At 35.7% G+C, this 17,188-nt stretch overlaps 1 protein-coding gene across 2 annotated transcripts in view; it reads left to right on the top strand.

Moving 5' to 3' along the window:
* The window catches only part of CMC1 (C-X9-C motif containing 1), a 76,142-nt gene that overhangs the window by 40,894 nt on the left and 18,060 nt on the right, over positions 1-17,188 (top strand). Inside the window, exon 1 of one of the 2 annotated variants that reach the window (XM_036886153.2) lies at positions 12,020-12,044. The exons of the other annotated variant lie outside the window; for it this stretch is intronic. Within the exon in view, the coding sequence (XP_036742048.1) occupies positions 12,035-12,044 (10 nt within the window). The 5' untranslated portion in view covers positions 12,020-12,034. Of the gene's footprint in view, positions 1-12,019; positions 12,045-17,188 lie in introns of those variants that run through there. 2 annotated transcript variants of the gene reach the window in all.

The raw sequence follows: 17,188 nt of genomic DNA, 5'->3' as shown, positions 1-17,188 counted from the left end.
GGCCCGGCCTCAGAGCAAAGAAAGACTAGCTTCCGTTTGCGAACTTCCCAGAACAAATATAGAGTAGCCAAATTAGAAATGAGACATCGTCAACGGGGCCTGAGCCTCTGCTTTTGAGGGCCGGTTCCCCATGTCTGCGCCACTTCCCAACTAATCCCTCTGAGAGGAGCGCCCAGCGTCCCAAGTGTGCCAAGTCAGGGGAGACGTCCTGGGAGCCTGGGTGAGGGATGTCTCCCCCACCGCAGGGCCAAGAGCAGGCCAGATGCCCGCAAAGGGTGGGCTGGATGCCCCCACCTGGATGTATGTACCAGGTGAAATGGAGTTAGGAAGGGAAGCAGACTGGGGGAAACTGAGGGACTTACCAGAAAATAGTCCATGCAGCAAAGAGCAGGCTGAGGTCCCAGGTCGGGGAAGGAGGGGGCGGGGCCACCAGTGGCTGGTCGGGCCCCGCGCTCATGCTCCTTCCCGGGATTTCAGCACCAAATGTAAGATAAATCCTAGCTGAAATAAGCAGGCGACAAGAGGCAACAAAGGGCCAGGCAGTTTATTTGAGCGCAATTCCTGGGTGATATTTCCCCGTCTGGCTATCACAGGCCAGGGAAGTCATGCCCAGCAGGGCAGGCAGCGAGTTTTTAAAGAAGGTAGGGGGAGGCAGAGCTTAGATTTATAGCGGCGCCAGGATTGGCTAGCCTAAGGCACATTTTTCAGGTTGGGAGGGGGCAGCAGCTGGGGACTTTGGCACGTCATCAGTGTCTGATGTGCTCACTCCTCCCCCCATTGCCTTCAACCTTACAACAACCATGACCGTTTACTTATGGATCGTCTGTGGCTGCTTTCATGCTGCAGTGGTAGAGTTGAATAGTTGCAACAGAGACCATATAGCTCACTATGCACCCTATGTCTCTTTACTGAGAAAAACGTACTTAACCCTGGTTTAATTAAATAAATCTTAAAACTACAGAAAGGGCTTACCAAATTAAGTAATTCCATCAATTTTGTATGATCACTTAACATGCACGAAGCACTGCACACACTGTGCATCCTCCCACTGCATATGTAAATGTGACAGGAACAGATGCAGGCCTGGGTCTTACAGAGCTTACATACAATAGGGGAGATAGTTAACAGAAATATTTAAATTAAAATTATGTTTTATACTATGAAGAAATCGAGCGAGAAGAAATGTTAAGTTATTTCTAAGTGTTGGGAGTACTGGTGATTTTTAAAATATGTTCTTTTCCTAAGTTTTCTAATATTTCTTAATATTTGTCAGTTATTTTTTCATTGAGTATAAAGAAGATTGAGTCATTTGCTTCTTCAGAAATTAAAAGAAGCGTATTGCTTTTAGCTTACAGAATTAATTTTAATAACCTTCTTATTAAATATTTATTGAATGCCTGTTACATGTTCAGCATTGTAAGAAGTACTATATGGGCAGTGTAGAAGTATGAGACTTGCTTCAGAACCTGTTGTTTGATCAGTAAGAGACAAACCAGGCATCTGTAAAATGGAACTACACCATATGAAACAACTTATGACAAAATACCTATATGCTATTTTAGAAAAAGGAAAAGCCATTGAATTTTTAGGTGAGACTTGCTGAAGAACATGGGCAACGACTGGACCTTGAGGTATGGCTAATGGTTTGGGAAAGTGCAGGGAAGCTGGAAAAGCACGTCAGACCACAGACTCAGGACTGAGGGCACAGAAGTCAGAATGCGCCTCATTTTTCTCTATAGCTGTAAGGAGACTGACCTCAGGAGACTGGTGGTGCATTTGGGGGATAATGATAAAAAGACTGGGAGTCAAGCCTGAGTTTGGAGTGCCTTGAAAACTTGAAACAGGAGTTTAGATTTGTTTTCTGATAAGAAATCAGAAGCATCTGAAGTCTTTCCTTTTCTCCCTCCCTCTCTCCTGTCTTCATCTCTCCCTTCCCAGAAAATCACTCTATTACAGATAGAACTGAAAGAAGATAAATTCTGCAACAGAGCACAAGATGAACTGACAACTTTGCTTTCTAAATTTTGGCTTTCTGCATTCTTTTGAGAGTACAAGGTGTCCATTAAAGTGACAAGGCAATGATGTGTGTTTGCCAGAGCTAAAGGGACACCCCTGTCTCAGACTGCTGTAGCATAACCCCTGGCATTAGGGAAAGTGTCAGGCTGCTGTGTGAGGATGAGCATTAACTGCAGTATAGATCTTACACAGAGCTAGCAGTGACATCATCTCTTTTTGTTCTTACAGGTTTCCTTAGGCATCGATTACCTTTTCTAGAGAAATTGATTCATCAGATGTGTCAGATTTTTAAATCTAACATTTTAAGTCCCCAAAGCTAAAGCAAAATTGCCTTTGGTCTAAGAATGGCTAAATAGCTGACCAGCAGCTTATTCTCTGGAAAGGCAACTGACTTCTGTTTACATAATCTGAGAGTTCAGTGTTGCATTGCTTTTTCCCCTAATCAACACCAGTAGTTTTTCCCTGCATTCTAATATAATACCCATGCCCTTAGCTTTCAAAAGCATGAATGAATAATCTGTTCACATTGAATTCTTTTATCCCTTTGATTCTTCACCATAACCTTAAAACTGGTTTTAATGGCCAAACTTAAGAACAGCCCAAAACTAACTCTGAATATGAATTCAGAGGATTTTAAATATCTCTAGTAGCAAAGCTTAAGATAGTCTTCCTGGATTTGACTTATGACATTTTATTTTACTACACTATTTCCAGGTATTATACATACATTTTGTACTTTTTTGACTCTCTGAACTTTGCCATGTGCTTATTACAGACTATTCCCATAGTTCAGCACCTCCTTAGTTAGTAATGCTGCCAAGCAACCAAGTCTTGCATGAAGTCTTGCAAGGAATTTAAGTGATGGGCAGGATCTTTAAATATCATCTTTTCCAATATCCTTTATGTAAGAGATTAGGTAATTGACTAGCCTCAGGGAAAATAATGGTTTAATATCAAATACATGATTAGAACCCAATTCTCTCTTCAGTAGTATATTGTCTCACTCTTATAGTTGTCTTTCTAAGCCTGTTGGATCCTTGAGCTTAGGTGATTTATATATATATATATATATATATATATATATATATATATATATAATTTTATTTTATTTTTTTTATTTTGCTATCATTAATGTACAATTACATGAACAACATTATGGTTACTAGACTCTCCCCATTATCAAGTCCCCACCACATACTCCTTTACAGTCACTGTCTGTCAGCATTATAAAATGCTATAGAATCACTACTTGTCTTCTCTCTCTTACACTGCCGTCCCCATGTCCTCTGAGCTTAGGTGATTTTTCTGACTGACATTTCTAGACAGACAGTAGCCCTTTATTGTGATGGAGGATACCTTTACTGGATCAGTAGGAGCAACTTTGTTCCAACTTAGTACAGATTAATGCAGTGATAGCAATTTTTAACTTTTGTCATCACTCACCTGCACAAACTGAACTAATCCATCCTAGGAGTCAAGGCTATACTTGGAAATTTGAAACTCACTTTGAAGGGAGCTAGACATTGACTGAATCCTAGAATGTGTCAGTATAGGGTGCAAACTTAACATATGTTGCATCCTATTCTTTGCCTGGTATACCTCTCATGGATATATTTTATGTGAAGCTCATAAAATTTAAACTTTTGAAAAATTGTATTTCTGATCTTCCTGAAGGTTTGACTAACCATATTTTTTTATGTACTATCCGAAAAGTCTGAGTTGTTTGTTTTTCTGTTATTTTGGCTTTAGGAGACCATTTGGTTGACTTATATATGGTTGAGTTTATTAAGAAACTTTAATTTCATTAGTAGCCCATGATTTCAGAGTGGATCTGTTTACCCAGTGCCTCAGTGATAAAGGCTTCATGTGATTTCTTCTGTGTTATCTTTTCCTTCCACATTTCCCCCAGCCAGATCTACTGAGATACTGAGGTTCAAATCATAAATTCTTATGGTAGGACCTCTACTTTGCCCTGACGATTGAAGTTCATTCAGTTTCATCTCTGACGCATAGGCTAGATCCATGGTCCTCAGCCCTTGCTGTAGATCAAAGTAATCTGAGGATATTTTTAAAAATACCAATGCACAGGCTCCTCTCCACAAAAAAAAGGTACTGATTTTTTTTTTTTTTATAAAGCTCTGAGGGTGCTCTGATGATGTGCAGCCAAGGTTGAGAAAGAAGAGATTAGCCAAAGGTACAAGACTGCTCCTTAAACAGCACTTGGCATTGGCAGTGGGCCCTGTGGATTTTACCCCTGTCTTAAGCTCATTTTGTTTATCTGAAAGTTACATACTACGCTACCTAGAGAGAGTACTCTCCATATAAACTTGGTGGTGGTTTTGTTGTTTGTGATGTTGTTGCTCTTCTTAGTTTGTGTGTGTTTTCTAGGTCTTGAACCTTTATTTCCCTTCCGTCTTGGAGGTTGAGCCCCAGATTATCTAGGCCAGCTTTCAAGTTCTTTTCTACTAGATGAGAGGTTCTTAGCAAACTCTTAGGAAATGATGAAGCCAGGTACGCTCTTGGCAGTTTTAAAACCTTGCCTCTCTTTTTATCCTGTACATTTGTTGACCACCCCCTGTCCCTCTTTCCTATTCTGAGAAGTACTAATCTTATGGCATACCAGCTTCACGCTCCTCAGGGGCCTCTCTTCCCATCAGTACGTTCTTTGGTTTGTCAGATTTCATATATAGATTCTAATCTAAATGAGCAGAGATTGATTTGTAATCATTTTAGATCCCTGAGTGCACGGGATGTAATGTGAATAATTGGCTTACAGTTTAGTGAAGAAAATTACTGTGATGTGGAGGAAAGGTCTTTAACCAGTAAGTTCATGTTTCTGCCCTCACCAGGACAGTTTGTCTGCTGCTGAGGGCAGTGTGAGCAATGCTGACATGTTCTGCTGGGAATGAAGGCCTTGTGTGGTGACACAGTTACAATAAAAAACTACTTATGGATTGAGTTAAAATTTTGTTCCAGTTAGCAAGTACACATTATAGAGTTATAGATACAAATATGAGAGTTGATCCCTTAAAAAACTTACTTGGATTTTTTAAAAACCCACATGATTAATCAGATTATCAAGTTATGTTTGTAATCCTGTATATGGTCCAGTTAAAATCTCAGTCCATTCTGTTATGTTACTCTGGTGGAATATATGTATTAGACTTGTATATGCCCAATTCTGAGTTTCACACAAAAAAACCCCTGAATCAAATATAACATTGTTGAGTTGTATAGGATAGTGGCCTTGACAGTATTATTCCTTCACACTGATACAATAACTTTTTTTTTTTTGCTACATCAGTATTTTTGCGTGTGCCTGTTTGAATATCAACACTTCTACCTCATGACATAGAGTTAGCTTGATAGGCAGTTGGCCATGAAACTTCTTCATATTTTTTGACCTTGAAAGGACATTGGTTTTCCTGTAGTGGATTATATTGGATGGTTTATGTAGGGTTAATAGTTATGGAGATTGGATTCTTCACCTTTTTTTCCTATAAATTTTAAAGTGTCATTTAATGAATGTAAAGTTATGCAGAGCATTTATATTAAATAGACTTGTTAAGTATGTCTTTCCTATCTGCTACATAGTTCCTACTGAGAGTGTTAATATTCAAATATTCATTTATAATGGTGTTATTCAGGAATATGCCTATAAGAATATACCATTTTCTTCATCTTTAAATTATCACTGTTAAAGAATATATTCCATAATTGTATTTTTCATTAGTGGCTGGTATATTTCAGTTTTCTTCCTCTTTTCATTTCCCATTTGTTTTAAAGCAAAAGTTCCGCATGATTAGGAAATAGGTCATGATGTCTATAAACTACTTAGGAACTGAAGTATTGTGAAGTAAAAGTTGAAGCTCAGTTGCCCTCTAGGGGTTCAGTTTTAACACAACACATGTAGAACTAATTTAATGAGATCTTTGGGGGGAGGGATAATCTGCTGAAGAGAGGGGTTCTATTTTTCATTTTTTGTTAGAGCATGACAGCAGCAAGTTGCTTTGACTATTTATTTATTGGAAATGAGAACATACCAATTTTATAGCCTGCCGATAGTTTAATTAAACATCCCTTTTGGGTTTTTTGATTTATTTTAAAGTCAGAGGACCTGTCCAGAACAGCCCAACCTTCAACATATTTTCAAGAATTACTTGGTGAGGAGTCCATGAGTTCTTCCCTGGCAGTCTTCTGTCTCATTGGAGTCACCTCTAATGCACTTTTAGGTCAGCTCCCTCCTCTCATCTGCCCAAGCCCAAACCCAAAACAGATCTCAGTGAAGTGGTTTCATCATGAGTCTATGTTTTCACGATGTGATCTTGAACTTTGTCTCTTTTGGTGTCATTGCCTTTTATTGGCCTCTTTGGATTGGTGAGAATACCTCTCCTAGTTTCTGCCTCATTGGCCATTGGCTGTCTAGCCTAAGGGGCTCCCAGCTTTGCCTTGCCGAGGGCCTTGCATCTCCTTATAGTCTGTCTCTGGTATAGAGGGCTCTACTTTATAACCGTAGTTAGACTCTCACTGTTTGTTAAGAGGGAGCAAGTTTGTTTTTTTTCATTATTGAAAATGTTAAATAAACTTGGCCTTGAGTAAACGTTAATTGTGGAGTTTATTTTGTGTGTAAATATTTAAATGTTTTCAGTTTTTAAGCACATTTCTATATCAGGTATGAAAATTCACACGGGGTATTATTGATGTGTTTTTAAAAGATTTGCATGTATTGTGTGTGTGTGTGTTAATAATTTTTACTCCATTTGAAGGATGCTATAAAACTTTACTCCTTTGAGTATGCAATATTTTTTTAAGCTTTAAAGTTATATAGAGTTTTCTCATGGTATTGGAAAAACCTCGATTATTAATTGCCAGAACCTGTTTTTTATCATTAATTTGTAATCGTTTTATTTTTTAAATTCAAGTTTTAAATATTAATTTTAGTATCTCATACTTAATATTTTGATATTTGTGATATTTAATATATATTAAAATATTAAATAGGCTATGATATAGATTTGTGCTGTGCAGTATAGTAGCTTCTTGTCACATTAGTTACCTAATTTTTCTTAGCACTAGCTACATTTCAGAAGCTCAACAGCCACATGTGGCCTATGGCTACATGTTGGGTAATGCAGGCACTGATTATTCTCATCATTGCAGGAAGTTCTGTTGGATAGTGCTGGTGCTATCTTCTTTAGTGTACTTTTAAAAGTATCTTAATACTAGTAGTTTCCTGTCATAAGTGAATTGAAGCATGAAAACATATGTGTTTGTATTTTCTTTTATCAAAAGAATATTTTGGGAATGATTTTAATTGAAAATAATTACATATGACGTAGTTTTACCTTTCTGTCTTGAAGATCAGCATATATTTCTGATTAAGAGCTAAGTAATATCGAATGTTTTAATGAAGATGATATTTTTGAAATATGTAAATACATCTACTTTATCTCCAACTTGTGGTAGAAATATATGGAAGTCCTGTTCTTAGGAATATAGTTAAACCATATTCACCTTTACATTGACTTATGCTGCTCTTTCCATTAGTGTAAGTTACCATTAAGCGTTGTGTTTATTAAGAAAGTTTCACATCTTATTCAAGAAGCCAACTAAAAATAATTTTCGATTTTATAATTATTATTAAAGAGGAAATCCAGAACTGTAACTTCCATTCTAAATGTGTTGCAAAATTAAAACAAGGAATATAAACATTTTAATCATGGTTGACAAGAAAACAAAGTTTTAGCTGCTTACTTGCAAATAAAATTTTTTGTTGTTGAAGAAGACTTTGACTAATGTATCTATGGTGTATCTATAAAATTTCATAAAGTGTTTCTTACACAACAGTTTAAAATAACTTTTTATAGTTTGTATTTTTTGAACAGGCTCATGGTACTTTGTAGATAATTATAATTGTCAAGTTATTTTGGAGGTAAATAAAATGAATATTGACACACTTTGCAAACTGTAACATCCTATATAAATACAAAAAATTATCTTTTAAAAATGCCTAATGTGAAATGGTTGGGAAGACTGTATCAAAGTTAAATATTTCAAATCAGATTTATTTGTATCACCTTTCCATTTTACTATTAACTTTTAAAATACAAGAAATTGTCTTTAATTTTTTCAACAAAATGTATTTAACCTAATACTTTAAAATTTTTATATTCATTTAGGTTGTATTTAAGTATTTAATACCTAAATGTTAAATACTTAATGTTAAGTAATACAAGCAGTATTAATTTAGAAGTAAGTTTTTATATAGAAAAGTCTGTGAATGCTTTACAAATTCTAAAAGAATCCTTTCCTGAAATTTTTAGTGTAGGAAGAATTTTGTGCTATAAATAGATTTTTTTTAGCTAGGTTAGATTGCTACCCTTTTTTTTTTTTTTTACTCAATTTGTTTATCTTACTAAGTGTCGGGGAAGAAATAGCCTATAAATTGTTAACGTTTAAATTACCCGTTTAGAAGATAACCCAAACAGGAATTAAAACATAAAAGCTGAATATAGCAAAAATATTTGTGGGATAGTGAAGATTAGTCTCATTATGTAAGACTAGTTTTGGTTTCAGGTCACATTTTTGTGCTATTTGAAAGCCAAGTAAAGAAGTCTAGACTTGAGATAATGGGAAATAGGGATTTTCATGTAGCAAAGATTTTTATTTAGGGACAGTTCTGTGACTTAGAAGCTTATAATTAGATGGAGTCTTTAAGGTTAACTGGCCCAGGTCAGGAATCTTTCCAATAGTAAGTGAGACTTTTTCCCTATTCAGGTTTTCATTATGTACTTCCCCCTGTATTTTATTGTTAATTTTTTTCTTTTACGGAAAAATTACATCAATCTTTGAATGCAAATTATAAGTACTCAATTTATGTACTGTAGAGAATATAGAAAAGATGAAACCCCCAAAATTACCGTTAGTCTCAACATTTGCAAACACAGGTATCTCTGTGAATATATGTGGAATGGATTATATAAAATATACTATATTTTAAAGTTGAATTTAGCAAAACAAAACAAAACTGACAGATTTGCTGAAATTCAGGTAAAGTTTCCTTGACTAAAAAATGCATTATTTGTAAATATTGCCTCAAATCTTAAGAAAAAAATATTATATAAAAGTTATAAAAGAGCTTAAGTAATTGTTTTTTTTAAACTTCATATTCTAATTTTGGAAAGGTGATTCCCTGCTTTGAAATTATAATTATGCTCAACCACATCCTGTGTCTTAGCTTTTCTAAGTTGTGTTTTTACATTGTCAAAGTTTATAATGCCTATATTCTTTTCTGTAACCATAAATTCAGTGCTCCCCACATCTTTTCTCCTTATTTCTTTGTTTTGATCCATTGCTTTTGGTTGGCTAGTTTTCATTGCCAAATTGTCTAAGAGTCTTTGGGTTCTAGAATCCTCAATATTTGTCATGTTTGGAAATGACTGCTTGTTGCCATATATGTATGACATGGGACGTGTATGACATTTAGGGTGATATAAAGTTATCAGGTCACATTTTCTTTCCCTCAGAATTTTGTACACATTGCATTAGTATTTTATGGCACTGAAGTTGCTCTGGCAAGTCTGCGGCCAGCCTGATTTTCATCCCTGCCCCACCTCACCACCTCACAACTATCCGGCCTTAGGTGATTTGATTTTTCGGCTTGGATCTGAGAAAAATTCATTCTTTATCCTTGAATTTGGTAACATACTTAGGATAGATCTTGAGTATAGTTTGTAGTATCAGTTCTTTCTGGAATATACTATGTTATTCTATGACATACCATGATATACTATGTTATTTTATGACATACTATGAATGTACTATGATTTGTAGGTTCAGTTCTTTGTGTGAAAAAACAAATTATCATTAAAAATATTTTTTTTCCTTTTTTTGAATTCTCTAACTCAAAAAAAACCAGTCATCCTTGGAACTTTGAAACAGGGTCAGTACTTGATGTTATTTACTGTATAACAAATTACCCCAAAATTTAGTGGCTAAAAGCAGCACACATTTATTATCTCACAGTTTCTGTGGGTCAAAAATCCAAAGTGATTTAGCTGGGTTCTCTGCTTTAGTCTGTCAAAAGCAGTAGTCAAGGTGTGGTTCAGGGTCTGCAGTCTCATCTGAAGCTCAACTGGAGAAGGATCTGCTCCCAAGCACAGTCAGTTGTTGTCGGTGGCTTTCAGCTCCCCCATGGGATGTTGTACTGACGGTTTGAGTTCCTTGCCAACTGTTTTCCTTGTCACACGAGCCTCCCTGGCAGTTTTCTTCATCACAGCATGCAAGCTGGGAAAGCAATAGAAGCATCTGCTAACCGGAAAGAAACATGATCCTTCTTAACCTAATCATGGCAGCGACATCCTATCCACATTGCCGTATTCTTTAATTAGAAGGAAATCAGTACGTTTGGCCTACCCTCAATGGTGGTAGTTTGCACAAGGTCACAGATACCAGGAGGCTGGGTCATTCCAGGCATTCTTAGAAGCTGTCCAGCCACAGTACTTGCCCACCACATCTTGGTTTTCTCTGTTTGCATTAACTTTTTTTTTCTTTTTAATTTTCCTCTATACTTAGTGTGATAATCTTAAGTTATTCTTATAAAAGCTCTTAATTGAATTTTAGCTGTGCCTCTTCTGTCCCTTACATGACTCTAATACATTTATTAGCACTGCTATGAGTTTGTTTTGGTCTTCAATTTATATTTTTATCTCTTCTTTCATTTCATGGTCTTTTATCAACTATTCCTTGAAGTCTAGCTTTCTTGAATTTATGTTTTTAATAAGTTCTTATATAGTGTGACATTTGAGACAAATCTTTTTTTCCCTAGGGTTGTAGAGTTGCCCTGCTGTTTCTCTGAAAAATTGTGGTTGAATTCTCTTTCACACTCCTGCCACCTTTTTCTGATATGTTTGTCTTCCCTTGTGGGCTGTATAATGTGAGGGCCGAGGTGTTCTCTGCTCTTCCCTGAAGCCTGGAGGGCAGAGTTGGGGGGAAGGAGCACTGTAGCCAATACAGTGTTGTTGTTAAATAGCTTTCAGGAATGGTTCCCCTTTTCCTGTGGGATTCCCTTTGGGCTGTCCTCTCTATTAAGTGTGAAGCCCTGAAAAATGACATACCCTGGGGGCTTTTCTAGCCTTGCTGAGATCCTCTGAAGGTGGGTAGAGGCTTTTATTCTAAGGGGGTTTTGTTTGTTTTTTATTTTTCTCAAGGATTCCTATTTATGCCAGGAGTCTGCTGCTTTCAAGAACAAGGAGTGCTGTATTTGTAAGAATTCTCAGGATTTTTTAACTTTTTTTTTTTTTTCCAGTGTGTTGTAGTGGGTAAAATTGGGACCTAGGAGCCATATCATGCTGAGCCATACTATGCTGAGCCATACCATGCTGAGCCTTGCCAGAATCTTTTCTTTCTTTCTCTCCTGGCTATTACTTTTTGACATTTATGGTATGAGACTATTGCTCTATTCTTGTATTGTGGCAACTGGCCAATTTTTTCCCCTTTTTAAATATTCTTTTGTTTATCTTATTGAAGAAGGTTGCAATATCCTGCAGTTTTTATCCAGATCTGTCCTCGATATTTGTTACCTGTATTGTTTTATTAGCATACAGATTAACTTTCCTAGAAATTTTCTAGAAAATTTCTTTTCCTTCTTCTTCCCTAACTTTACCCTAAATGTTGTTGCTAGATAGGTAAAGCTTTCTGAAGTGTACAGTTTAGGTTTAGCTCATGTCCTTCTGCCTATAGGATAAAGTCTAAACTCTTACATTTAGGATCATCCAGATTTTACTTAAGCCTACTTTACTAATCAGAGCCTTATTCCTTTTTTTGAGCCTCATTTCTCGCTCAATTTAAATATTGTCTCTTTCCCCTTACATACACTGGGTAGATTACCAAGACGTGGTTAGTACATAATGTGGTATGTTAGATACATTGTGGTTTTTAGACCTCTCAATCTCCTGATCTCCTTTCTATAGAAACATGGGCATTTGTCAAAATCTATGTAAGTGTGCGGTCCCTGGAGATGAACACAGGTATGCTTGTGAGCTCCTTGCCACTGTGATTGGGATGCTAATTTTGAGTTTGGTTTAGGCGTTGCCATGTTTCATATCTTTGGGTCACATTGAGTTATCTGTCATTCTGTTTTCAAATTTGAAAGTAATTTTTTAAGCCTAAATGCAAGAATTTGCATTTATCCTTGAGAAATTTCACCTTCGAAAAATGTTTTTCCCTGATTGCACATACTGTTGAGATTATTTTGAATCTCAAGTCAATCTTCTATCTGTATATGCTAATAATGCCTCTCGTGATTTCCTGTAAGTCTCCCAATAAAGGAATTTGGTGGGAAGGTAAATGTAGTAGTTTGATTAATTTTGCATCCTTTTAATCTCATCCAGTTACGTTTTCTTCTCAATATCTCTGGTGACATTAGAGAGAGAAATGGTGATTGTTCTATATATGGGCTAAGGCTGAATGGAGGAAGTGACATTGGAGAAAGGGGCCCTTGATTTAAGCTCAGCTAGAGGGCCTGTTTTTGGGGAGATGACAGTGAGAATGAGAAGCATCAGAGGAAACATTAGTAGGACTTGGTGACTGAGAGATGACCACTGAGAGAAGCATGATGATGCCAACAGTTCAGTTTGAAATGATTTGCAAGAAGCACTCAGCCTGGACACATTGATTTTGAGATAGATTGTTATGAGATTCCAGAAGATAATAAGCTTTTAACAAAAATTTGCTTTGAGTCTTAGGTTTCTAACATAAGGCATTATACCAAGGTTTTAAAACAAAGCATACACCTTTGAAAACATTCTTTAACTTGAAAACCCATTAGTCCTATAAAATGTGTTAATTTTCTTCCTAAGACCTTTTATATTTTGGATGTATGATTGAATTTCAACTGCATTGATTTCAGATAAGGGAGGAGAATACTTATTTTTTTGGAGAACCCATTTTAATTGGGTAAAATAAATGTGAAGTTAATGATTTTGTAAAAAAAAAAGCCCTTTAAAATATTACTGTCCAGTTACATATAAAGTGCTACCACAGAATCTTCCTCTATGCATACTGTAACTTTATGTATGTCCATAAATACACCTGCCAGTGCTGGCTGTGGGGCAATTTGTAAGTGAATTACATCAAAATTTATAAAACTGCCATTGTAATCATGAGAGCCTTCTCAGTTGTTCTGTGAAGCAGAGACGTACTTTTTTTCCCATTAATATGCAAAAATTCCTGTAATTGCTTTTTTTTTTTTAACAGAATAGCTTTCTAAAGTTGAAGATTATGTAGTTAAATAGCAAATTTGGGAATAGCATTTCCTTTTTTTCATATGAAAGAAATTCCTCTCTCCTATAATATGGGACAAATAAATTTCTATTTCAGGTGGATTTGGGAGATTTCTTCATAGGATTTTACAAAGTAAGTAAGATAAAAAACTTTTGTAGCTACATGGACATTAGTGAGTACCAAAAGTTAGTTACTAAACTGCTTGTATTTCATAAGAAGAACACTCTTTAATTGCAAGTTAAAATACTAACGGAAATTAACATAGATGAGTTAAATTCAATGTGAAGTAATAATATCAGAGATCCTGAATTTGCTTGTGCTATTTCAGTCAATTTTATGAATTAAAAAAATCATTTTAACCTAGATGCATTAAGCTTATTTTTTCCCATAACTTCTTTAGGAAATGGGTTTGTGTCCATTACTTATATAAAATAGAGGATGTAGATTACTTCTAGATTTGTCATTCTAAAACAATACTCAGCGTTCCCGTTACTCAGAGAACTCTTATTAGAAATCAGGCTTCGGGTAGTTGTCTGTTCTCTTCAGTGGTTGGGGAGTGGCCACCTGTACTGTGATGAGGAATCCAGGTCTGTACATTTGGTCTTTTCTACGCTTATTCTTTCTTCGTGTTCATTTTCCTTATAAGTGTTTCCTGATCTGTCATCTGTAAAATTAGAAACTAAAGTATCTGTATTATGCTATCATTGGGTACATAAATGATGTTACTGATTCCTTCACCTCCGTTAAGTTTTTCCCCAGCATTCTCCTCAGAGGGACCTACTTTGATTATCCTGTGTAAAATGCGATCCCGTCCCCATCCTCCCACAGTCACTCTTCCCTCTCCTTTTTTTCCTTGCCATATTCCTCTTACCACATTCTGACATACTATTGTATGTTTCTTGTCTGACTCTCCCTTTTGAATAAGCTGTGTAAGGGCAGGATCCTGGTTTCTTTTACTCATTTATCCCATGTACCTAGAACAAGACTTGATGTATAAAAATGCTCAGTAAGTATTTAGTAAAAGAATGAATTAAGAATATATTGTTTGAATTGTTTCTCTGTTGTCATTGAGGGTAAGAGTTAGCATGCACTAGGCCAGTGGCTTTCAAAAATTCTTTTCACCTGGTGTGTGCTAAGAAATACTAAAGTACAATCCACTGTACATATACATAAGATACATATGCATTTTTGTGTATATGTGTGTACTTATATAGATGAAATGCACAGTGTACAATGATATTTCCTATTCTCTTTCATTTTTAAAAACAAGTGCTACTCACAATCTACAAAATTTCCATGGTGCACTAGAGAGTTGCCAACTGCAGTTTGCATTAGGCAACAGATAAACCTAAAAAAATTTCTATGTAAATATAGAACCTGGTTTTCCCTTCGTCTTATGTGATGTTTGTAATTGTTTTATTTTAAATTCAGGGTAATCTCTGAATGTATTTCCAACATGTTTTTTTCAACGTTCTCTATTAGAGGCTAATATGAGAAACGGATTCTCACAAAAACTAAACTTTTTAGTAAAAACGAACTTAATTTTTATTATGTGCAGTTCCAAGTGCATTTGTTTTAAAAGTTTGGGCTCATTTCTTTTTGAAGGGAGAGACCTCCTTCCCAATAGATGGGAACAATCAGTAGTTAGGAGACAGAAATGAAACTGCACTGTAGTTTAAAAGCACCCAGAAGATTCATTTTGGGATTGGGATAAAATCTAGGACCAAGTGGGTTGGGAACAGATTGTTAGAAATCTTAATTCCTCTCTCCCTCCAGCTGTTATAAGACTTAACAGGCCAGGAATTATGCATATATTCAGTTAAATAGCTGTGATAGATACCTCCTGTGAAAAATGTAATGCTGAGACTTAAGTGGTTGGTTAATTACCATTGTAGACATGTAATATTTTATACTAAAACCAGAAACCTAGAAACTAACTTTTTTTACTTGACATAAAAATTTTGATGATTCTCTAGTTTTAAAGTTTGTACATTTTGAGAAAGCTCTTTTTAGCTTAATGTCAGCAAAGCAGCTGCTGTTTGAATTTACTTTGTAAAACACTGAATTATTCATTTCCATAAACAAAACTTCCTTAGTAATTATTTAGCATTAATTTATTTCTCTTTATTTCAATCAACCCTGTTGACATTCTATTTTAAAATTAAAAACATTCTTTTTGGAATCTAAGAAATAGGATCTGTGACAGCCGTTTTCTCTACTTTCTTTTATCCTTATGACACAAAATTTCCAAATCCCTTTTTATTTTTATATCTTAAATATTTTGGATTGTAATTTTATTATTTATTTTCATTATCTTAATGAAAGTTATAATTACAATATAGAATAAAAAGTTCTTATTTATCAGTGTCTTGTTAAGTACCTTACGACCAAGATCCATGTTTCTGACCTGCTAGATTTAGCCATAATGCTTTTCTTCACGAGTATAACTAACAGCTATTGTATTTGATTCTGACAATGTAAAATTATTGTAAGTATTTTAAATAATTACTCATTTCATCATTTGTAGTCCCAGATTGTTTAACAGACTGTCTAGTAGAGGACAAAAGGTAAAGATTGTTGTTCTACGTTTCTTGGAATTCCTCCATCCATCTTTGTGAATGTGGGGACGTCCTTCCAATTTGCGCTGCCTCTCTAGTAGCCTGTGGGGAGCGCTTCCACCTTTAGACTCCCATCATTAGTCATCAACCTGCAGTCCTTGGGCAGTCCATCCTTCAGTGCTCTGAGATAGTCGTCATTTTTTCCATGATTGCTGTTTAGTTTGTATTGCATTTGAAGTGCATCGTTGCTTTACTGCTCCATCAGAGACTTCTTGAAGGCAGCAAACGGGCCTCCTAAATGTTTGGTGGTTTAACAGAGAAAGAAAAGAAGCTCCTTTATTTTAGAAAGTACCACCCCATTCACACAGAACGTTCTACCTCAAGTGGTTCCTGGAGCCTGCGTTTAGAGAGGTTCAGCAATCAGTGAGCAATACGTTCACCGGGGCCTTGAAGGGAAGATCAGCTTCTATGATTTGGTACATCTGAGACACCAGAAAAAGTACATCTAATAATGTGAATCATTATTTAGCAAATATACGAATGAACTATTTAGGACGTAAGAAATAACCTACTTTGTGAGGTTTAAAAATCATACATAAATATGTATTTCATATATTTTATATAAAATTATTAGAAGTTTTTAAATACTCATTTCATTATTTGTATATAAAATATATCATTTTATATAAAATATGTCACATGTAAAGTATTTTATGTATCATATGTACACAGCATATGTAATAAATACATATAAGGACCCATTTAGTTAAGGGCCCATTTTGATTCCTTGTTGTTGGCTCCTGCAAGGAAGTAAATGCACTGCATCCGTTGTGACGGAGACAGCCTCGCAGGACCTGGGAAAGGATGAGACCTGTGGACTCGGAGACTGGGGAGTTAGGGATGGGGTGCCTCCATTTAATTCCTCTGCGTCTAGGACTATGATGCTGTTTCAAATAATTATGGGACTTCTGCTTTAGTAGCTGTCGCGTGATAGTAGTTTTTGAGGGGATAACCATATGTGGATAATTTATTCTAGAGCTGAAGTGTTCAAGAAGCTTTTCAAGCTGATGATACAGACCATCAGGTGTCAGCCAGCAGCCATTATGCAGACATATTTTGTTTTTCCTCTGTGCAGTGTCTTAGAAAAACAATGTTAGATAAAGTATTTAAAGCTGTGAGACTTTATATAGAACAAAAATTCTAGCTTTAAAAGAATATAAATCCTCAGATCTGGTAATGCTGAATTTCCATTCCTGTGAGGTGAACAATGATCTGGGATAAAGTAACAGCTTCATTTTCAAATAGTGGGGTGTATGCACTGGTTTATTACA

This window comes from Manis pentadactyla, chromosome 14 (genome assembly GCF_030020395.1).
Source record: "Manis pentadactyla isolate mManPen7 chromosome 14, mManPen7.hap1, whole genome shotgun sequence".
NCBI classification, from domain to species: domain Eukaryota; kingdom Metazoa; phylum Chordata; class Mammalia; order Pholidota; family Manidae; genus Manis; species Manis pentadactyla.
Note: the sequence above shows the minus strand (reverse complement) of the source record. Positions and strands in the feature narration are given on the sequence as shown.